Source organism: Haliotis asinina, chromosome 7 (assembly GCF_037392515.1).
Source record: "Haliotis asinina isolate JCU_RB_2024 chromosome 7, JCU_Hal_asi_v2, whole genome shotgun sequence".
Taxonomy (NCBI): domain Eukaryota; kingdom Metazoa; phylum Mollusca; class Gastropoda; order Lepetellida; family Haliotidae; genus Haliotis; species Haliotis asinina.
Window position 1 is genome coordinate 54,424,276 of NC_090286.1, and position 24,312 is coordinate 54,448,587.

General features: G+C 39.1%; 1 protein-coding gene across 1 annotated transcript in view; it reads left to right on the top strand.

The window, feature by feature from the left end:
- Positions 1–24,312, top strand: part of LOC137290622 (rapamycin-insensitive companion of mTOR-like) — a 39,389-nt gene that overhangs the window by 6,566 nt on the left and 8,511 nt on the right. Inside the window, exons 3-23 of the mRNA XM_067821685.1 lie at positions 1,704–1,863; positions 2,877–3,008; positions 4,400–4,590; positions 5,929–6,101; positions 7,231–7,295; positions 7,899–7,966; positions 8,580–8,662; positions 9,204–9,291; positions 9,872–9,962; positions 10,832–10,898; positions 11,851–11,931; positions 13,371–13,471; positions 14,087–14,264; positions 14,491–14,595; positions 15,522–15,568; positions 15,919–16,054; positions 20,812–20,871; positions 21,520–21,668; positions 22,399–22,525; positions 22,850–23,014; positions 23,260–23,415. Of these exons, the coding sequence (XP_067677786.1) occupies positions 1,704–1,863; positions 2,877–3,008; positions 4,400–4,590; positions 5,929–6,101; positions 7,231–7,295; positions 7,899–7,966; positions 8,580–8,662; positions 9,204–9,291; positions 9,872–9,962; positions 10,832–10,898; positions 11,851–11,931; positions 13,371–13,471; positions 14,087–14,264; positions 14,491–14,595; positions 15,522–15,568; positions 15,919–16,054; positions 20,812–20,871; positions 21,520–21,668; positions 22,399–22,525; positions 22,850–23,014; positions 23,260–23,415 (2,423 nt within the window). The remainder of the gene's footprint in view (positions 1–1,703; positions 1,864–2,876; positions 3,009–4,399; positions 4,591–5,928; positions 6,102–7,230; positions 7,296–7,898; positions 7,967–8,579; positions 8,663–9,203; positions 9,292–9,871; positions 9,963–10,831; positions 10,899–11,850; positions 11,932–13,370; positions 13,472–14,086; positions 14,265–14,490; positions 14,596–15,521; positions 15,569–15,918; positions 16,055–20,811; positions 20,872–21,519; positions 21,669–22,398; positions 22,526–22,849; positions 23,015–23,259; positions 23,416–24,312) is intronic.

Consider the following 24,312-nt stretch of genomic DNA (forward strand, 5'->3'; position numbering starts at 1 on the left):
AGATATAAAGTTGAGTCAACAGTACATCTTGCGTAAGTTTGATGACAAAGCACTGACACCTTTATCTGTGTTTGAGAAGTGAACACTCACTGAAAGTTGTTTCTCTCTTCTTATTCGTAACTGCGATGCAGACGAACAACTTCCGGTTTCATGCAAATAACAATTTTATATTTAAACAAAATCTGAAATAATTTATATTTTCAAAATGATCGATTTTGAGAACATAATTGAAGTGTCAAATTCATCTAATTTTACTTGAAACATGCCTAAAACTTGCTTTATCAATAAAGTATCTTTAATCGTGATTATTTTGAAAATGTCACGATAAATATGCCAGTTTGTTTTATGTGTAACTGATGCTACTACTGACATTAACTCTACTTTTCGTTTTGGCTTTCAGTTTTCACTCACTTTCTAAAATAAGCAAATTTCGTGGCAGAAAAGTGGCAGATTCTGCAGTGATTCTGAAAAGAGGTCTTCTGTGGACCAGACGTTTTTCTGCATGGAAAGATAAATCCCGCGATGTTTTCTGCAACCACGGAATCACGGAATCCAGGAGGGACTGCTACATAAATTTATGCTTTTCTCTTCCTCTGTTTACAGTGAATTCTACCCAGAATATATTGTGATATGTTAAGGTTATGCATGTGGCATGCTGATAGTCATGAGACGATTTCATTGTAAGAAATCAAAAGCAGTCAATGAATGTGTCTGCTTTGGCCTGGTAGTGCCACTGTAAGTTTTCTTTTCATTCAAAAATGTTTAGATTCACATATACATGTTTCATTATTTGTAGATTGGAAGTTTCCAAAGCCAGGTGTATGCCTGAATGTTCCTTTTAGATGAACATCCAAATTGTTGGGTACTCGGGTCTAAGTTGGGTCTGACCCCTCGAGTACTCGAGTCCCAAAACTTGGTCATGCCGAAGACCCTGGTTCGATTCCCACACGGGAATGAAACTGAATTCACTCACTCATAAATTCATTTGAATGTTGTTATGGACAGTGTGCTGTACTCATGTACTGATTGAACGATCAGTGTTGACATGGTCGAATAGTAACATAACCATTTGTTAATGTGAGCATGGCAAAAGTACGCTTAGAAATTATTTGTTTTTGACACATACACATTGACTGAAATACATGTAAAATGATGTTAGTGTTGTGTAGAATCTCTTGTGGTATTCATTATCATAATAGGATTTATGTCACACATTGTGAATGAGATATGTCTGGTCCTATAGTTTAATCCCATAAACTTAGCTGACACGTTTTATATCCACATTTAATTCAGTGCAGAATTACAATATACGGACATGTGTTGTACCTTGCATCGCGATGATAAGCAGGGATGAAAATAATTCTTGAATTGCCAATGTACCCCTTTACAGTGACACTTGTAAAATCACTTACCCTGAGAATTTTTCCACTATACTAGCCGATTTTCTTGTTGATTATTTAAATAAACAACATAATTAACAATGGAAAAGTCCACTGGACACCTTTACAGTGTGATATACAAATTAGCTTACCCGACAGAAAAAGAAAATAGACGGGGATGTCAGGCAATGGGTTATTTCCACCCTGATAAGGCAATGATGTTTTCGTTTAACTGTTTTGAAGGCAGGTGTTACCAACTTGCAAATTTTAAAATGTAGATCTGTTATCTATTTATTTTCTAATCTGTGCTGCTATATCTTTCAGATGTGTCGGATAACGTAAAAGAAATACTTCATCACATCGTTCAGCAAAACAATGCCAGCAAAGGGAAGAAGCTGGGCTACTTGAACTGTTTTGTGAAACTTATACACAAATATGGAAAAGGAAAAGGCCTGGGTCTCAAAAGCAGAGATATTCTTATATGGTAAGTTGATTATCAGGATTGAGTTAGAAATGTCATTTGTCATGATTGAGGAAGTTTGGTTTGCTGCAGTAGCCATATTGCTGTCAGATGTCCAAGGCACTACAGGTTGTTCAGCTTGACCTGAGCTATTCTACATATGCATGACCAGGGAGGTCAAACGGCACAAATGGCTGGTTGAGTTAACTTCATTAAACAGGGGAGCTTGCTGCCTGAAAGCCCGAATAGGAAACATTAAACCATCTGCAGCTAATTGTTTAAAGAAAGTTAGCACATAGCTGATGATTTCTCAACACTGAGATGTCAAACTCAGACCTTGTCTTAGCTGTTCGGACATGTTAACAGTCACCTGACAAAGGTGCACCCCTTCACAATAATAGACCCAACAAGTTGTGCAGTGCATTAGTATTCACTTCATCACGTCATGCAGAACAACTTGAAATTCTTTTTTATGAGAGATCCACCTTGTGTTTTTTGTCTTGTTCATCAGCCAGAGGTTTCAAATAAATTATTCCCATGCTTCAAATACTCAGTAACACCCAGAAATTGGCCCACACATGATGCTTATCGACATTGTAAACAAAAAGTAAACCACAATATGAAAGTCTGTCACAATATGAGTTGAATGACGTCACCACTGTCGATGACACAACAAAACAATTGTTTGTGATTTTTCTATGTGTTGATTTATTCCTTCATAATTACATCATCAGGATTATGTCATAACAATCAGGATAAGTGGAAAATTAGTCAGGACAAGTTACTTTCTTAAATTCACTTTCACTGTGGCAAATAGGTTTTAAAGGAAAAAAAAATTGAACCCCTGCACTGAACCAAACTCATTCGTGTTTGAGTCTTGAGTGAGAGAATCATACTTAATGCTGCAATGTTGTGGTATTCCATTATGTCACGGTGGCGTGTCAAGTATGTCACCCCAAGAAGTTGTATCCCGAGAACCTGATGTGCAGTTTTGCTGTCTTGCACTGTTTATCACATGCTTTTTGTTGCATTTTCAGTTTGCGAGTTGGACTTTTGCATGAAGCTAAGGAAGTACGGGCAGCCACCTTGAGAGTACTGCGGCACCTGTTGCCAATCAACGACATTCTAGACACTGCCTTGTCTTTACATCTAGACTATCTTGTTGCTAGGTAAGGCCTTAGACATGACACTTGTTGCCAATCAACGGCATTCTAGACACTGCCTTGTCTTTACGTCTAGACTATCTTGTTGCTAGGTAAGGCCTTAGACATGACACTTGTTGCCAATCAACAATGTTTTAGACATTGCCTTGTCTTTACATCTAGACTATCTTGTTGCTAGGTAAGGCCTTAGACATGACACTTGTTGCCAATCAACAATGTTTTAGACATTGCCTTGTCTTTACATCTAGACTATCTTGTTGCTAGGTAAGGCCTTAGACATGACACTTGTTGCCAATCAACAATGTTTTAGACATTGCCTTTTCTTTACATCTAGACTATCTTGTTGCTAGGTAAGACCTTAGACATGACTCTTGTTGCCAATCAGTGACATTCTAGACACTGCCTTGTCTTTACGTCTAGACTATCTTGTTGCTAGGTAAGACCTCAGACGTGACACTTGTTGCCAGTCAACAATATTCTAGACATTACCTTGTCTTCCAGACTGTACACTCTCTGTGGCAGATGAGATCTGTGACACTTGTTGCAAACCATCAGTATTCTCTGTTTCACTCATTTCAATCCTCTGCTATTTTCTGTTCTCTGTAGTTGCTAGGTGAGACAGTGAAGCATGTTACTGAACAGTGACATGCTCAACACTGCCTTTATATCTAGTTTAGTCATTATCTAGTCACTCCCTTATCTGTTCTGCAGCTGGAGTCATTAGTGGATGCTGCACACTGTTGACATGCTGTGTATTCAAAACACTACCTTTACATCTGGTCTATATAGCCTCAAGATGGAACAGTATTCATGACACTTGTTGCACGACCATTTATGTTCAGTATGTTTTAGACATATTGCTGCTATGACGGCTGTGGGTGTTGGGGTACTCTAATGATTGAAACATCTGCTTGTTGTGCCACACCACACTGAGAGGGAGTAGGGGTCAGGTTGGTTAGGGTGATGTTGGGGACAATAAAAAGTCCTGTCACATACACCTTCAGTGGCATGTCAGTAATGGGTGATAAGAATCTTTGCACATGTTGAGAAATTCCAAGAAATTATTGCTCTGCAGATTTGTTTAGTCTCTGAAAATGAAGAAAGTCTCAGGGCTCCATTTCATGATATTATTTCTTTCACTATGAACATTTTTCTGTAAAATATGTTAATTTCAGAGACTAGATGTTAGTTTAGGAGAGACCATCGGTTTTGATATGTACCATAACCTTGTTTTCAGTCTACAAATATATACCCAGAAATGTGTTTTATCTTTTCATCTAAATGTTGCCAGAAGACAAGCTGGTCTGGTGGATTTCCGTAATGTCAGCAGCACAGAGTACTTTGTGATTTTTTTTTTTTATGTATGATGTGATTTATTTTATGTGACCAATTTTCAGATCTTTAGACATTTGTATGGACAATGAGATAGAACGTGTCCATGCCATCAAGTTGATCCGAAACATCTGTCGGCTGTCACCTAAGAAGCTCTGCCCCTCCTTGCTGTATCCACTTATAGCTGTCGCCAACGATGGGGCCAGTGAGCGTGATCGGCTGCTGCGTGTGTGTCTAGCTAGTGTGTGTGAAATAGGTATGTGAGACTAGTTTACATTTACATTCATAAACATTTATGCAGCAGTAATATCCATACTAGTACACTAGCATTTACTTTCACGAGTTATGTGGATTATTAACGATTAGTGTCACTGTAATATAATACGAACCAAATTTAGAGATTGTGTGCAGTTGATACAGATTATGCTGGGTCACTCCTTGATTTTGGGTACGTAAGTCCCAAAACATTCAAAGTAAATTTATTCTTAGCACTTTTTCAGTCATAGTATATGTGTCATTTTTAATGTATGGTTAGAGTTGACTGAATTGCTAATTGCTGAAGGGGTCGTTTAAATCCAGCTAGGTTCCATGCAAAACCCATGGACCCAAGTATGGTGATTTACCTTCAAATGTCGGCAACAAATAGCCTGTTATTATTAGAAATACAATTCTTTTATCCAAATAGGAAACAAATTTAGAACCCGAAGTTAATGTGAGGTTTTGGCATTTAGTGAAGCCTGGTGGTGTTATCAATCATTTATATTCAGTTTTTGAAGGCCCGAGTAAAAAGACATCAATAGAACGAATCACCAAAGTGCACCATGCCAATGAATATGTGGGTATCATGGACACCCTTCACATGAAATCGAACAAGCCACCCCCATTTATGGGTATGAGACTGTGCACAAGAATTGAGTCTACCACTCTCTTTTCAATAACACCATGCTTAACTCAAATTGAAAGAAACCAGACAGTCGAATGTTTGTAATTTAATGCAACATTATTATTTATTCAAATCCACATCACAATATGGCTGCAGTATTGCTAATGTGATGTTAAATCTTAACTCACTCATTGATCATATGACCATATGTATTTATGAGTGATTGAACATGTGATATATTTTAACCATGTTCAATTCCTGGAGACATTTATGTTGTTTGTAGGACATGAGATTGCATTCATACTGGTGATTTACAGACTGGCACAAACATAATTCATTCAAATGTCTGAAACGCTGTAAAAAGAATAAAACGAACTTGTTTTCCATAAAATGTTTCATGTATTAATGACAAACATGCTCCAGTGTAATAGTCTAACATCAGACAATATTTTTAGAAACAATCAGAAAAAACTCAGTATTTAGCTTACTGTTTTGGGTAATGTGCCGTCATTTTCCTGCCTGATAAAGATTATTATTATTGTTATATAGGTATTTATATAGCTCTATAGTCCATCCTGCATGCATGGTGAAAGCACTTCTTTGAAGCAATCCAGTACTTTGTCCAAGTTTCACTGTTGGATAGTGTCTGCGCTTGTGACTGTAGACATTTTATGGTCCTTAGACCTAAATGAGGTTTCTTTGCTATTTCAGCTTTTCACAATACCAGTGTGTTGTTCAAATGTGGTGGAGTGAGTTCAATTCTCAGGAACATATTGGCATGTCATCAATACCCTCGCCTCAACGAGTCACTAGTCTGTACTGTGTTGTATCTCCTAAACCATCCACGGACCCGGCACTACATCAAGGCCAACACCGACCTGGAGGTGAGCCACTAAGTGTACCATTCACATTTGTCTTCTCACATTGTAACATCCCAGAGCTCCAGATAAGCTTCAGCCCATGTGGGTCCCGTACCCATTGTATATTTTTGGAGTGGGTGTTATGAATGTTGAGTGGGTATTTCATTTTCCTTTCCCCACTGCTTTGAAATATATGGGTATGTCAGTCATTTTACTCACCTAACTATATGTCAGTGAGTAAGTTTAGTAAACAGGTGTCTTCAACCTTATGTCATATCTGATCAAAACCAACTTAGATATAATGGAAATGATTTCAGAAAAATCACTCATCCTAAACTAACAGTACAGCTTCATGATGTCCTTCAGTGTCCTTTTTATTACAACAGCAATTTTGATAAAAATATTCCCGACGCGTAGGCTTTAAAATTTTTACGTATTCAACATTTTCAATATGTTATTGGTACATAAGAAATATTTTTCAAAGAACAAGTTTGGAGTTGGTCTTCAGCAACCCATTCTTGTTGTGAGGTGACTGACCAGCTTGAATTATAATTCTCACTGACTTAGGAATATTGCTGAGCATGGCTTTGAGCAAGGAAACAAATAAAACAATATAAATGGCATTCAGAAAATGTTTTGATGATCAAGGGACATAATTCCATGGATAGGAACACATCAGTCCACCATTCCGCACCAAATGCCACCCTCTTGAAAATATCTGTGCACACATAAGCATAAGCCATGATGATAAAAATGACAGCACTGAACACTTAGAATTGTGGTCAGTGTCAATTATTGGATAGATGTGCTTTGAAAACACATAAACATCTTACACTATTTTATCCAATCATAGCTGTCACAGGTCTCTGTCTCTTTTAGTCGTTGACATACGGTCCTCACTAAGGGAGCATGTGATTTGGATTTAGTGTAGTGGAACATGTTTGGTATTGTGTTCATTTATGTAAATAAGTTGTACTGACTTAGAATTATCTCCTTTGTGTTACATTATTTTTATATTTGTTTCAGAGGCTGATATTTAGCCAGAAAATGTGCATAGAAAGTCACAGACCTGAATATTTTGTATTTATTTTGCTGATACACAGATGTTATTCAGTAACTACGGTTTGCAGATTTCATAATTATTGTATTTCAGCAACTCTTGGCACCTTTCACAGACTGTCACTTCAAATACAGCGGAGAATCAGACCATTCCCATCAGTGAGTGTCCAGTCAGTGAAATGTTCATGTCAGATGTATTATGATCCTTGATATACATACCATGTAGTATATATGTGTTTATGTTGTAAATGTCTCTGTTTTAGACAAGTCTGTGAACATGTTGTATCATTGATGTAACAAATGATACAAAACCTTCACTTTCTGTCTATATGAGTGTCTTGAAAGTAAACTCACTCTTTCATTCCTTATTTGGTCATGTCATCACATGATGACATGGTTGCAGAGATTTCAGTGTTTTTAACTCATTAAGAGGTAAAGCTGGATGGTCCTTCAAATCCTACATTCTGTACAATGATGAGTTTATAAAACCTACATTATTGAGCACAGACAGTGATGCTCAAGTTAAGAACTTTTAATAACATTTGAAACGAAAATATATTACATCCAACCATAATCTTGCACTGCCGATCAACACCAAGTTCATTGGTATATGAATGTGTGTAGCTATAAACATTATTATGAAATGTATGAACCTCAAGTGACAGAAGTAACAGATACAGCAAGAGTGATTGTTTTTACTTTTGTATTTTAAGTTTCATATCATTGTGCTGTGTTTGTACCTACTGTCATGTGTTTTTTCAGTGACAGCCAAGAAGCCAGGTTTAGTGCCAGCAGGATGGCTCTTATCACTGTCATCAGGTCATGGCCAGGTCAGAAGGCAGTATATACCCACAAACCATGCATAGTGGAACCCAGTTACTCCACACCTGTCTAATAAGAGCCATGTTGTCTGAATCACTTAAACTTGTTTAACAGTGTTGAAGGGACATAACTGCTCATCAGTGTCTTGATGGTTTATAAACTGGACAGTTTCCATGGCAACATACTTGATATGGATTGACAGGATTCCACTGTATATTAGTTGCATGTAATAACATGAAAGTAACTGAGAAGTGTTTTAATCATCCATGTAGAGGTAAAAACAAATCACTCACTCAGCAAATCTAAACAAATCTGGTACATTATACTGAAACTTGGAGAAAAAAACTGTGTAAAACTTGAAGGTCAATCACATTTCAGTTGTGTTTTGATTATTTTTTATTTTAGTGTTTGGTTTGTTTTTATTCCTTCAAGGTTTGTTCTTCGATGACAGGTTTTTAGAACTTGTGCATTTATTATGACTTTATGACTATTTATATGTCACAATATGCTGAAATACTATTGCTGTATAAACTACAAACTTTAATGCACTCACTCACTATCTTCAAGGTTTACAATCCAGTGTCTATGATTTCTGATCTATTGTGTTTGTGATGTGTGCAGGTCTGATTCGCCTGTGTCATCCTGAGGGTTCCGGCCTACAGTCCCTCATAGGGATTTTATACCTACCGTATGCGGAAATTAGGGTAAGATTCAGTTAGAAACAGCTGGAATATATGTGTTGACATTGTGAGACCTGGGTTAGAATGCATCCCTTGAATCCCTGTTGATAGTTGTAGTTGATGATTCAATGGGGAACCAAGATCCAGGTTAGAACTGATCTTCAGTAGCCTATATTTGTCATGAGAGGTGACTAACAGATTGGATGGACAGACTCACAATCTTGGTTGAGAATTACCGCCGTATCCCAGTTGCATAGATCAATGTTCATGCCGCTGATCACTGGATTTTCTCCTCAGTTATTCAGAGATCACCACAATATAGCTGAAATACAGCTCAATGCGATGTAAAACTAAGCTCACTCACTCAATAATTGGGACCTGTCTAGAGTGTACGCCAGCCATGAGAGGTGACTCAATGGATTGGATCGTCAGAGTTTGTTCCTACTTGACTGTTTTTATGAGAAATATTCATGGTAAAAGTAGACAGTTATGATTTGGGAGGTCAAGCTCCTTTGCATGAGTGAGTATGTCATGTGTACTGATGTATTATAGCACTGTGTTTCAGAAAAGTATCCTGGAATTGATATTTGACCTGTTTCGGTTGACATTGCCCCAGTGGACAGATGACTTTGCTACAGCTCTTGTCAGTGTTGGTAAGTGATGCTGTATCCTGCGGAGGGACGGTGGGGTAGCCTAATGGTTAAAGCGTTTGATTCCCAACACGAGTACAATGCATGAAGCCCATTTCAGGTGTTCATGCTATGTTTATTACTTGTATTCTTCTTCCATGTACATGTATATACTCTCTGCCTCATAGCGTTCATTCACCTGATGACAGAGTAAGGATTTACTTATCCCTCGTATTAAAGAAGTTGATATCCATAAAACTCTCTTCCTTATGAATATCCAAGAATAATTCATGGAGGAAATCAATAGCTCTTGTCTATATCTGAGTTTCTATGTTAGACTGAGTCAAAATAGTTGAATAAAAAGTTACCCAGAATAGCTGGCTCAAGAGTTTAGGAGAACTCTACCATTCTTTAGACTTTGCATCATACACATCATACCCACATTTGCCTTCTTAGTTGTATTCCAACTCTGTAGACGACTGCTCATAATATTAATCACTAGAGTGGCCCCAAGTGGATTATTTACTGAATGCTGATCTTGCTGAAAAATGTGTATGTTCTGAAAAAAAGTCTTGACATTGTGACTAAATGATGTAACTTTCAGACCCAAGTGAGATGCAAGATAGCTGGAGACTGACAGAAGGGTTTGTGGCAGAAGAAGGCCGGACTGTCCTCCCTCACATGGCAAAGACAAGGTACAGTAGCTATACAGTAGAAGACGTGTCCTATGTGAATCAGTACCTGCTTACATGTCTGACTGAAAAGAAAGGACTGTGGGGTCATCACGCCTGGGTTCAATTCCCCATATGGGCACAAGGTGTGAAACCCATTTCTGGTGTCCCTGCTGTGATATTGCTGGAATTTCGCAAAAGGTGGCATGGAAACCAAATTCACTCACTCATTCACTGGAAAGAGATTAACTGAAGTAATATTAAAATATGTACTTGTGATAAAAGAAATCACCTATGCTATACTTTTTTTTATCCATATACATTGGAAATGGATGTGATATTATAAATATCTCTTCCTCCTAATCTGTGACTTTCACAGTCGAGACATCTAACGAGTTATGGTTGTAATGCTTTGATATAACTGAAATACTGTTATAGTGAAATAGTGCAGCAGTAAGGTGTCTGCTTATCACGAATAACATGCTGAAGGCCCTGGTTCGATCCCCAATGGAGGCACCTAGGTTCAGGTCCGAGGTGGGCATTTGCTTGGATAAGATACTTAGATCTACATTGTCTCCCATTTACTCAGTTCTTAAATGGGTACCCGAGAGGATGTGCTGCAATGCAAGTGTTTAGCTCATTATGCCTAACAGGCAGCATGGCTGTATGATCCCCAGTTGAAAAAGTATCGAAAAGTATGATGGTGTGCTATGACCAGGGACAGTATTGTACATTGTACAGTGAGCAGTGTGCCTGGATGTGAGTGCCATATAAGGAAACTATTACTGTTACTATTACCTCTGTTCAAGGTGATTTTAATAGCTTAATATTATAAGTATTGAACTTCCTGTCAACTGACATTAGATACAAGATCTCTCGCTTTCATATTCCAGACCCAATCTGGTGGAGAACCATCTTGCCTTGATTCTATGTGCTTGGATCCATGCAGGAATCTTGGAGGTATTGATCAGTTAGAGTCTGTTCACTGTGTTCGATTTGTGAAATCCATGCAATTGGAGTGGACTAGCATTATAAATACTAGTACAAACAACACCCCCCCAAAATATGCACAAACTGTTGCAGTATGCAGTGGAAGCTCTCAAACCAGGCTACCCTCTAATCCAGTATGGTCTCAATATCAGCACTATAATTTGGTCCTGACAAGCGAGTTAATTTATGATCATTTACATACTTTCTAATCAGGTGTCAGTCTATTCCATATTTTAGCACAACAAATGCTGCCTATTTGACTGTTTGTTCAGTGATCAATGCTCTCTAAAACGGCATCCACTATTTCGGCTCTTCTTTTGATTGGCTGAATGTATACTAGCAATGGCCACATACCAGTTAGTCAGGTAGTGCTACCATTGGCATTAAGCTCACTGATGCTTCCTAACAGGGGGATATGAATAAGATTAGACCTAACTAGGCAAAGGTGACTTGGTGAGTGATATTTATAAGAAATTGTCACAATTTGTCAATTACTCACCATGTCAAGATTAGCCCTATTTTGAAAGACAGAGCTGTTTTGTTTGCATCATAATTTAATGTCAGTGAGTTAAAGGCATCAGATGGTTGAGTGGCACACTGGAAAACATGATATCACATTCTTCAGTCGTATTTTATGGCACACGGAAGATCATTTTTGGGTTGAAAAAGAGAAAATTTCTCAAAACTGTCATGCCCTCTATATCGTCAGTATTTTCCACTCCTGATGAAAGTCGGTTTAGAGGGCTTCCTTTGTATTTTGAATAATGCTGTACACGACATAAATCCTGATTCTGCATCACCTCAATGTTTCCATCAGATGATGAAGAAAATAATTCTTCTGGCAAAAAACAAATTATATACATAATGTGCATTCTTAGGATGGCATTTAGAGTTACATGTGAAAATGTGATTGTTGTACCAGGCGCTGGTTGAGGTGATCTGCAGCAGTGAGGGACCTCTGTTCATACGAGGAGTGATTCTAGTAGGGGAACTCTTGCATATGGTAAGCACAGCTGCTTAATGGAATACAAAAACATTGGCACCATTTACATCCGGTGAGACCCTATGATTCACACTCCTACCTAGAGTTCCACACAGGCAGCATAGTACGTGCCAGCTGTCATGTTATATCTTAGACGATCAGTTCAAGATATTGTATATGCTTTTCACATTTCATTTTTGATGAGTCTACCTCTGTGATAGGTTTTCTTCTTCTGAGAAGATATCCTAAAAAGTGATCAGCTATTTCAATTTGCATAGTTATTATTTACTAACATTGGTTGAATGGTTCATAGTAAGCAATTCTGCTTGTGAGGGTTATTTTATGCTAACTCATCACTGGAGCTGAGTGTGACTTTATTTCTAAACTTAGAATCTTAGTGTTCCCCCTAGGATTCAGGAAGGGCAGGGTATATTCATGGAAAAGGGCACTTCATAACCTCAAAGGGCATGTTGGTGAGGATTATTGAAAAAACAACAAAATGTACAAGAAGTCAAATTGTCTTATAATTTCAATTCTGAAGTTCGTTTTTACTCTTCTCAGTTTGTATTTTAAGATAAGAATTTTAAAAAAACATTCCAAATCTGGAGAATACACACTAGTCATAGTAAATGACTGCGATTGAGGCGAAAAAGGGCAGGGCGCAAAATAAAAAGGGTAGGGCACTGCTCCCTCCTAAATGTGCCTAGGGGGAACACTAAAACTCAAGAACCATTCTAAAGTTACCTCCCTTTGAATAGTCTCAAGGGCATTAACAATTTTTCAGTTTAATTTTTGTTTCTGTTGTTTGTGAAGGAAAAACTTGGACATGAAATGATCTTTGGATTTGCTTTGTAAACTCTGTAAGAGTTCTGTTTTATGGTGTGTGTAAGGATGCCCTAGATCCAAATACAACTAACAGATGAGTAACCCTACATGGAAACTAACAATGTTTAGCTGCCTATTGACCGGGAGATGAAGTCATATTACAAATTCCATGTTCATATCAAAGCTCAGAACATATTTGTGCAGTAAAAGTTACAAATCATATCATTTGTGTACCAGGTGTCATTAAATAGCATCAATTAGGACTCGTGGTGGCAGTTAAGGACTGTGCATAATTTATGCCTGGGGGTGGTGATGATTTTGTGGGTGGGCCACCCATTTTTTGTTATGGTGGTGGGATGGTGTTTCATCAGTTTTGTACACTTGTACTAGGAGCTTGGCCAGGAATTTTGTACATGACACGCGGGGGGTCATTTACATTGTACATAATTTTAGGGGGTGTCATTGACACTGTACATACATTTCCATGAAAACTCATAAAGACATGCCAGCCATGTAAGTGCACTCACTTGCCTTACTTTCAATATTTGTAACGCCAACATTATTGTACTCACTTTGAATATTCTCTCACAACTGGGATTCAGTGCTATTATCCTTTTAATGTTTACCATTTTCAGGCAAACCAGCTACTTCCAGCAGAATGCAGTAACCACAGCCAATGTCTGCCAACTCTCATTTCCATGGCATCATCCTACGATGTTCCCCTTGCCAAAAGACAGTAAGTAATGATTCAGTGAATTAGTATTAGGTCATACAACAATGAACATTAACAAGTGGTAGCTGTAACTAGCTTAATAAGGTGTTGATGTCTTCAGGAATATTTTATTGATCATAGAACTTAATTGAGTGTTGATGTTTTGGTGAATATGCTAACACTGTTAAATAGCACTATTGACTTAAGTCATCAGGCAGTGGTGCATCTGTTTATGTCTGTCAGTGGGTTGTCACTGGGTTTTCCAAATGTTCTCATATGGCTGTAGTATCTGGATGTGGCATTAACAAACAAACAAACACTCAGTGCTAGGAATCCTATCGTCATGGGTTTGAATCCAGGAATGAAGGTGTCATGTGATACGACTGAAATACTGTTTAAAGTGGGTTGAATTTTGTAGTCCAGACTTTGTTTTCCAGACTGGCATCAGACACCTGGAATATTGCAGACTACAGAATTTGATAGCAAACACCAAATAAATGCCAGAATCATGAGTTGGAATCCCAGAATTAAGCTGATATACTCTGAGAATGTTGAAATACTGTTCAAAGAGACCTCTAACCAAGTCACTTACTCATTGTGAAGTCAGATTTAATTATCTTCTCGTTATCATCATTTCAGTCAGGCTAGTCTAGCTGTCACCTATCTAAGTCACTTCCATGCCATGAAGAAACGGGGGGCAGTTCCGTGCAGTCTCTATCTAGATCAGCTCCTGCAGCATGCTGGAAAGTTTGCTGAATATATAGGACGGCACTGGCATCTACGACGGGACAAACTAGCAGAGAAGTACTTCACCAAGGTAGACTTACAACTCTGTTTTTAGATCCCTGTAAGAAAGCATATATGTGATATTAGTTTCTGTTTCGAATATTTTCCATTGTTTTCACTATTTTGACATGCCCTATCTCATGGTAAATGTGAGCACATGACACACTACGTTATCTGATTGTATAATCATCAGGATATACTTCAGGAAAACAGTTGATTTGCTTTCTTTTGAATTCTACCTGAGATCTATATTACAGTACCTGTCTGAGGATCTGCTGTCTCAAGCAGTGAAGGATTCTCAGGTTCTCATCACCAAGGAGAACACCAACTGGGACTGGGATCTTATATGTGCTCTGCTAAAGGTCAGTTTGCTCCCTTCAGCCATTATCTTCATTGTCACAATAATGTCAGCATGATGCCAATTTTGGTATGACTGGTATTTCATATCTCATTGATAATTACTGAAGACATTCTTGTTCATTATCCAACCCAACTTGTGAAGGTCCGAGGTAGACTAGGCCTTCAGCAACCCATGCTTGCCATAAAAGGCGACTGTGCTTGTCGTAAGTGGCAACTAATGGGATCGGGTGGTCAGACTTGCTGACTTGGTTGACACATGTCATTGGTTACCATTTGTGCAGATTGATGCTCTTGCTGTTGATCACTGGATTGTCTGGTCCAGACTCGATTATTTACAGACCGCCGCCATATAGCATGGGGCTTATAACCAAACTCACTCACTCATTATCCAACTCAGTGATTGTCTGTCCATATTGACATAAACTTATCATGTGTTCTGAGTGTTCAAGATGTACTAGTATGCATTTCTATTGTGGTCCTGGGTGAAGGGGTAGCCTGAAAGCATTCACTTGTCACTCAGAAGACCAGGGTTTGATCCCCAATATGGGTACAATGTTTGAGGTCCATTTCTGGTGTTCCCTGTTGTGATATTACTCACTCACTCACTCACTCACTCACTCACTCACTCACTCACTCACTCACTCACTCACTCACTCACTCACTCACTCACTCACTCACTCACTCACTCACTCACAAAGGGCAGTAGTCTGTATACATGGACCTGTTGATACAGCTGGAGTATCAAGAGGAAAGTACCACTGATATTCCTACCACCTCTTTCTCATTATTGAGACACATCAAACCAAGGTATTCTTTAGTATCTACTATAATTACAGCTTTAGGACTACAGTAGTCCATTAGTTTTGTTTATATATGTATGAAAGGTACAATCAGATATTTTAGTGTTGTGTTTCTACCCATCTTTCAGTGGCCAGATGATAAGTTGCGGAAATTAGATGATCAAAATCATATCAGGTATGTTGATTTGTTTCATCATATGCACATCATCCTGACCCATGAAGATGTGGGTTAGTATTGATCTTAAGTAACATATGCTTGTCATAACAGGTCACTGACAGGATGGGGTGGTTAGGCTCCTTGATTTGGTTGACACGTCATCCATTCCAGTTGTGTAGATCTATGCTCATGCTGTTGATCACAGGATTTTCTGGCGTAGATTCGACTACCTACAAACTACATATAGCTGGAATATTGCTGAGTTCAGTGTAAAAGTAAACTAAAATTCATCCTATGTTGAATGTTTTACAAGTATTTTCTGCTGTGAGTTTTTCACAATCCTTCACTTGCTGCATGTTGTGTTGCAGATTTGTCAAACGTCTTGTGTTTTTCTACAAACCAACCAATGATCTGTTCTCTCGGATGGAATTAACCAATGAAAATGCTCGTAAGCTATGTGATATTGGATGCCATCTCATAGACTTCCTCATTAAGTCAAATCAGGTGAGTGAGTTTCCATGATGTCTTTCTTGCCTCTTCACGTGGAAATGTTACAACCTGTGAAGAAAGGTGGACAGTGCTGAAATTGAAATTTGTCAAACATTGGTCAATTGGTTTTAGGTGCTGCCTTTCAAACTGTTGATCATGACATCCAATCAGTGTCAATCAGTTTATTACTCTCCTTTTGTCAGAGCCATAATTTTGCACAATACCCCAGTTCATGTAGTTTTTAATGTGAACCCATGAAAATTTAGAATATTGGCCTTCAGTAACCCATGCTTGTCATGACTCGTTGACTTGCTTGAAACATGGCATCAGTTTCCAATTACGCTGATTGATGTTCATGTCATTGATCACTGGTTTGTCTTCTCCAGACTCAAGGCATAAAAATAAACTTGCTCACACACTCACTTCTTCACTTATATGTTGTTGACCAGCACTAAAATATGCACCATTAAGGCATAGAATGATCTCAAAATAAGTCAGATGAAAATATTTCTTCTCAAGTCTCTTACATGGTGATCATTATTGGCTTCCAGAGCTGGGATGGGATGGGATGGGATTTGAACAAAGGGTAATTCTTATGTTCGAAGGTGGTCTGAAAGAGTACGTAAAACCAAATTTTTAAACTTACCCAGTCTCACAGTATTCTCTTCTATCTCTTGATTTAACACTGAGTGGAAGGGTAAAAACTTTTTTCTCTCTAGGCCTGTCTTGTCCATCTGCCCAACACTCCATACTACATTATAAGACAGCTTCCCAACTCATGCTAAGCTTGCAACACGCTTCACCAACTACCCACATGACTATCTTTGAATCATCATTTTATTTCTTGTCACACACGTGTGGATGTTGAGCAGAAGAGGGAGAAATTTTCTTGTTGCAACTTGGTCTTTTTCGCTAATGATCCACATACATTGTGGGTTGATTGCATGGGTCAGTGCAAATGGGGATCTCCATGTGGGAAGAGTAAACACCTTACCTTAGAAGAATGTGGTATCCATGGGAAGTCTTGTGCACATCGGTTTGCTGATCTGTGTCGTCATTCTGCATCGGTTGAAGGTCCTAGTCCCAGCGAGAAAGGAAAATTTAAACGTCCAATGTTATCTGCTCAGTTGAATGATGAAAAGTTTATGCAAGCAGACTTCTATCTTTCTGAAGATTTATGCAGTTTGCTGGACTCTCACCACACTCATCGCCTGCTTCCGTCGTGTTCTACTTCATCCCGGGTTGTGGTGGTTTCTAATCCTCCATTACTGCAGGATATTTCGGCTAAACAAGTAGTTGGTCTCATTCTCAACATTCAGTCAGCTGTGAAAAGAATCTATCTCCCTCACCTCAACGACGTTTAACTGGTTCAACGACGGAGTCCCTTTCTACAAAAAGGAGTGTCGTTTCTGATACTCAGCCACCTACTACGTCTGTTTCACCAAACCTACTAGTACAGGAAATTTCAGTTTGACACAGCATGGTTTTGTCCATACCGCATATCATCATGGTTTGTTGAACTGGAGTCACTTATTACACCAGACTCAACAAAACTGACTCATTTGCCAAACTTATCCCATTCACCTAACCACAGTTTTTTTTCTAAGAGGAATCATTCACCAGAGGTGCACCATTCACCAAAACAGCACTTTTCTACTGGCTCTTCCTCAAGTTCTGTTTGATCTTACAGTCATGTTTTCCCAGTACAGACACGACCTAGTCATGTGGAGCAACCTCTGATTATTTTTGTAGATTTGTTAGCAGGGTAGATCTACTAGATCTGCTTCACTTCTGAGATGGCTATCAACGACTTACTAATACTCTGCTAAACATCCAGATCAGTTGTGTTTTTGGCCGTGCTATGATCTTCCGTAGAATGCGGGTTTGGCATCAGTGAGCCTGAGTTCTTAGTAGTCCTGCTCACTATTCATCATTGGTCTTCGGACCTTCGAGGATCATCCCTGTTGATTCAGACAAACAACTCAACAGTTGTATGGTATATCAACAATATAGGGTCGGCAGGATCGGCGAAACTTCTTCAGATGGCATTCCACTTCTTCCATCTGATAGACCCGAGCCAGACACATTCCCAGAGTCAGGAACATCATTGCTGAAGCATTGTCTTGCACCAATTGGCCATCTCCCGCTGAGTGGCAGAAAAACCCACAGATATTTCAAGATCAGATCTTGCCGCTATCATGGTCCCAAGTCGACCTTTTTGCCACATGGTTCAATCATCAGCTTCCAAAGTTTGTATAGCCAATACCTCACCATCTGGCTTGGAATCTGGCAATTTTCCCCTCCGGTGCATTTACCCAAAGTAATGAAGAAGCTTAGAGCGACCAAACAGATTGAGCTGCTTTTGGGCAGCCAGAAGTTGGTGTGTGGACCTCGCACAGATTGCAGACCAAATCCGGGTCTGACTTACTTTTCGGGACAAGATACTTCTACACCCTTACTCAGATCGTCAACGCACATCCCTGCAAACCATGTCTCTGTATGTATGGCACAAGTGCACGTCTGCTCACCAGACTTCCACTCTTTCACTTTATGACGATAGGTATTTCGCCCATGTCTACTTCACCTCAAGATGTCACTGAATTCCTTCAACATTTGCGGTCATCTAAAAAACTCAAGAGTTCCACTTTGGCCACCTACCTTGCCGCAATCAACTGTTTTGACTACAACCACTGGCTCCAAAATTTCAATGGTTCTTGAGCTTCAGTACTTGCTTAGGCCTTTCAAGTTGGCTGACCAGTCCAAACAGTTTAGACCTCTAGCTTGGGATTTATCTGTGGTGCTGCATCTTCTGACTTCAGCGGATTACGAACCACAAGATCAGGATTTTGAGCAGATTTCCTTCAAGATTTTTTTCCCTAGTGGCATTGGCTACAGCTGCTAGGATATCTGAACTTCATGCCTTAGACGTTAATAAAGTCAAGTTTGAATGGAAGAAGCATGGCAAGGTTTTCTTTGGTCCCCTTTGGAACTTCATTGCCATGAACCAGTTGCCAGGACAACCTAAGCGCACCTTCACTTTGGCCATGATCCTTGGGCCGCATGATAAGGAAGACCTGCAGCTTTGCTCAGTTAGGGCATTGAAGATATATATGGCTGGTTTATAAGATTGCTGCCATCTTTGCAAAAACCTTTTCGTTTCGCTTTCTTCTACATCCAAAGCGGAAATGTCTCATAGCACATTATCTTTTTCGATGAGAGCTACCATCCTACGGGCTTATACCTTTGCTGGCTCCAACAGCTTCCAGTCCTCACGAGACTCAGGCAATGACATCCACAATGGCTATCCACAACAACTGTTCCCGTTGTCCCATTATGGAGTGATGCTTCTGGCAATCAGAGATGGTTTTCTCTACCCACTACCTGCACAACCTCTTGGTCAAAGATGTTCAAGGCCGGCACCAGTTTGGTCCTCTTGTCCTTGTACAGCAGCTATCTACGGCCCATTAACGCAGATAGGAGATGGTTCCTTGCGGCCATTTATCTCCTTGTACTTTCTAGAATATTAGTCTGAACTGTTTGTCTGCCTTTTGTTTTCTTTGTTCATGTGTTATAATTGCTTTACTTAGTGTTGTACTCAGATATGGAGATACTACCACTCTAGTTGGATGAATTTGGAGCATGATTCTGTATCACGATGTGGAAGGGTTTGACAATTCACATTTCATGACCTGTACATTTTAAGCAGTTTAGTCAGTGAAGTGTGCCTTTCCCGAATTCCGGTGGATTTCACTGTGTTCTGACTCCAAGTTGCTGGGCACATCCTATGATCAGGCTTATGCAAAGGAGTAAGGCTCAGTTTGCTCCGGAACTGGACATAAAAATTGGAGTTTTCTAAGTACTGTTCTTTCACCTGCTTCTGGTCTGTGTCTTTCGGGGTCTTCTTGAAGCAGGGGCTGGCCTGATTATTGTCTATTACTTTAATTTATGGGCGTATCTTGAAAATCTTGGTGAAGTGGCATTCTTCTTGTCTCTTCGGACGTTGCAGCCAAACACCACTTTGCTCAGGAGCACCTATCTCGAAGGGAGTCGTTGTGCTTAGTAAGCCAAAGGGCTCTGGAGAACCCGTCACAATCACAGGAGTAACAGGACTCTTTAGTGCATCAATTTCTATGGCTGTTTCTAGTCTACACAGTTATACTGTTGTACTGTCAAGGCACAGGGTATCTACCTTCCTGCCGTCCAGCCATGGGATAGGATAAGTTTAAGTTTAAAAATTTGAAAATTTTGATATAAATTGTATATTTATATATACTATCTCACGTGATGGATTCACGCCCTTCCTTCCTGCTGTGCAGATCTCCTAAATGGATATCTCGGTGGCTTCAAGCAAGAGAATGATGATTCAAAGATAGTCACGTGGGTAGTTGTTAAAGCATTTTGCATGCTTTGCATGATTTGGGAAGCTATCTTATAATAAGGGTAGTATGGAGTGTTTAGGCAGATGGACAAGAGAGAGACAAAAAAGTTTACATGGTTCCACTCAGTGTCGAATCAAGAGATAGAAGTGCGTATCATGAGATATAATAAGTATATAAATATACAATTTATATTAAAATTTTCACATTCACTGATTATGGATTGGTTGGGGAAAATATTCATATGATAATGTAAAGTTGTTTTTTATTCTGTTTAATGACAATATCTAAAGTGTCCTAAATTTTAATTTGCTTGATTGTTAGTAATAATATTAAGATGGCCGCAACCTGTTTCGGATATTTTTGTTTAAGTGTACTATTCTTACCTTGTTTCAGGATGAAGCACAGAAACACATAATGGACTGGCTAGTTGACATTGCCCAGTGTCTTGGTGAGGTGAGTTGAGAGAGAGAGAGAGAGAGAGAGAGAGAGAGAGAGAGAGAGAGAGGGAGGGAGGGGAATTTCCTGAAAATTACTGAACCAACATATAGCAACTGGAACTTGGAAATGGACAAAATAACCTGGCTCAAATGCAGTATCATTTTGGAATGTCTTTTAGTGCTAAGGACACCTACCTATACCACTGCACAGTTGCTCTCACTGGAGCTAAGGACTGTGATACATGTGATCTCTGTGCAGTCCATTTCAGTCAAAACCTCTTTGAGCTTCAGGCTTGGAAAAAGTTGTAGACGTTGTAGAGTAAAACTTCATTCTGTGAGATGAATCAATCGCTCGATCAGAAGGATAAACTGTCACATGACAAATTTGCCCGTGTCTCTCGCTTAACTGGATGTTACCTGAGCTGTTGCTACACCTGTGCCACAAATCTTGCAGTATCAAATACAAATAATGATGGTTTGTTAAACAACTTTATATTTTGTTGACAGAATTATAACAAAATTCTCAGGAGTTGGTGTGCTTTTCCTGTGAACTTTGGCATTAGTTTGAGTCATTTACGATTATTTGTATTTTAGTTGGAGTGCAAATCACTGGGGAGATTTTGACTCAAATGGACTTTAAATGTTGTCATCTACTTTGTTGCAGCTGTCCACACAACACTCAGCGCCTGAAGCCGTCCTCTCCCTGAGCAGTATTCACTCTACCCTGAGTCAGTATTACTTCCTGTTTGTGGGTCGCTTCTCCCTCACACCCAGGGGGGACAGGTATCTGGAGAAGTCGGGGGTCTATCAGAAGTAAGTGTATGCATGTTGCCTTGTTCATAGTGATTGGGGGTTGGGTTAGTCTAGTGATTAAGGTGTTTGCTTGTCATGCCCCCAAACGGGTTCAACTCTGGTGTCCCGTGCTGTGATATTACTGGAATATTGCTAGAAGTAGCTTCAAACCCACTCATGCTCATACTGATCTCCATGAGAACTCTGGTTTAAAACTGGGTCCCATCAATCTATGCTGGTAATAAACGGTGAATGGAATGGGTCATCTTAATGTGTGTCTTTGTGATTGCTCGAAAGAAGCACTTCGAGATAGGAGTAATATCGCTTGTATCTTTTTAGAGTGGCATTTAGTGGCTGTCGTTTCACTGAAGATTGATTGATTCCATCTTCTTTTGACTGTTGCTATAGTTTGAAGCTTAAGTTGATATCCATAGCACCATAACTGTAACTGCATATGCTTTTTGTAAGAGCATACTGTGAAGTGTTGATTGATCATGACATGACCTTTTGACATCATACATTGTAACTGCATATGCTTTTTGTAAGAGCATACTGAGAAGTGTTGATCGATCATGACATGACCTTTTGACATCATACATCAGGGGTATTTTTCTCATGAGATCAACCACTAGTTTTGCCTGGTCCAAACTCAATTACTTATATATAATGTAACGTCACTGACTTCTGAGGCAACATTTACTAAGTCATTCAGTGCCTAGTTTTGTAAGTGTTTCATGTTTTCCTCTGACAGTTTGCTGGAAGTGGTCAGTCCACCAACACAGGAGCTGTACATCAAGCTGACCATCTCAAGTCTCAACTACTCCCGGGATGGCACTGCAAGGACCATCCTGTCTAAAGCTCTCACGTCTTCTGTAGAGGTAAGCAGTGATACCAATCATGCACTGTGTCTATAGATCGCAGCATGTTTTACCAGTGACTTTTGACTGTCCAGTGGTTTAATCATTCTTTCCTATTAATCTGTCATTTTGATGTTTGATTATGTCTCAGAGTGATCTGTCACTTAGATGTGATGATATTTCCCACAATGTTTTTCACTACGACATATACTTACTTTGAATCTGTCTTAGTTGTTGCTTGCTAAATAAAGATCAGAGAATGTCCCGTTTTGGTTCATGTCTGTGTGACCTTTCAATCAGAACACAAAGGCCTGGTTTAACCAGATTGTGTTCCTGTATTTCAAGGCTGCTAGAGTGTATGCTACGAAGCTGCTACGGGTGTTGTTGAGGACAGGTGTGGCAGGATTCAGCTCATGGGGCATTGAACTTCTCATCAGTCAGTTGTATGACCAGTGTCAAGCTGTTGCTATGGCAGCAATAAACATCCTTGATGAAGCCTGTGATATTCAGGTGAGGCATGTTCCTTCAGTGTGATAAAAAACTTCAACAGTTTTTTTTTATTTTCATCGAGGCTTTATTCACAAGATAGAAGTGGAACCTAGAAACAGAACCACTGGCCCAGAATGGTTTTTGACATGCAGATGAAATATAGTTGAACCAAAACATTATTAACTGTGTTTATGTGATTCTGTGAAAGAGGTCAAATGAATCACATTGGGCGGTTCTGCTGTATTTGACCATGTGATCTATTCCAGGTTAACCTTGACTCCTTAGTGAAGTTGCGTCCCACATTTCTCCACCTCGGCCATCGTGGTGTGATGGTTCTGTGTCGTTTCCTCTCCACACATAAAGGCTTCAAGGCCTTAATGGATGCCAACTTTGTCACCAATGAATTACAGAGATGGGAGAAGGTGGGTACAGGTATCTCAGTCTGTAATTTTTGCCATTTGTCCAAAGTTCCTGTCTAGAAAAATCTCTTTGGTCCTGTAAGCTCACCCTATATTAGGCCCAACCCTCTTACATGCTGGGGAGATATAGTTGACAACTAGTCCATTATTCTGTCCATCTGTGATCATTTTGTTTCCATACCACATGTCAAAAAACGTTCAGTATTTTTCAACAAAAAATTGGCAGATCTATCAAACAGAACCTAAATTGCTGCCTTTTCCTATTTACAGATTTTTCATTTTTCTCATTTTTCTTGGTTTCCATGGAAATGGTTTGGACTAAGTCTCAAAAAGGAGGGGTGACCTTCATTTCCAGAGCATAGCTTGTAAACCTCTCAATATCTTTCAGCAAAACTTGGCAGTTATGTGATGCAGATCCCTAAGTAGTGTCTTTTGCTATTTGCAGATTTTTGGCATTTATAGTTTTCATAATTTCCATGGATTTGGACTTAGTCTACAAAAAAAGTCAAATCGACTTAGAAGTTACTGTCAGATCATTTGTTCTTTCAAATATTTGGGGGCCAGGAAGATTAGTCATCTTCTGATGACTCTTTTTATGACTGGTTGAAAATAATATGGGTGGGTCTTATGTTGCATTATTCACTGAATTGTTGATTTTATTATAAAACAAGTGTGCTGAATTTTTTCATATAATTTGATTTCAGTGTGTGTTATTATTTATGAAGTAAAAAACACAGTAGAACCAATATGCACTTTTCACAAACGTGCACTCCAGTTTCTCTTTTAAACCCTTCAAAAATGTGTAGCAGTTAGTTTTTAAAACATGATAATTACCCACCCATTCATCTCAAACTTCCTTTCTGAGACTGATGTTCCCAAACAATTAGACTTTTATTTATG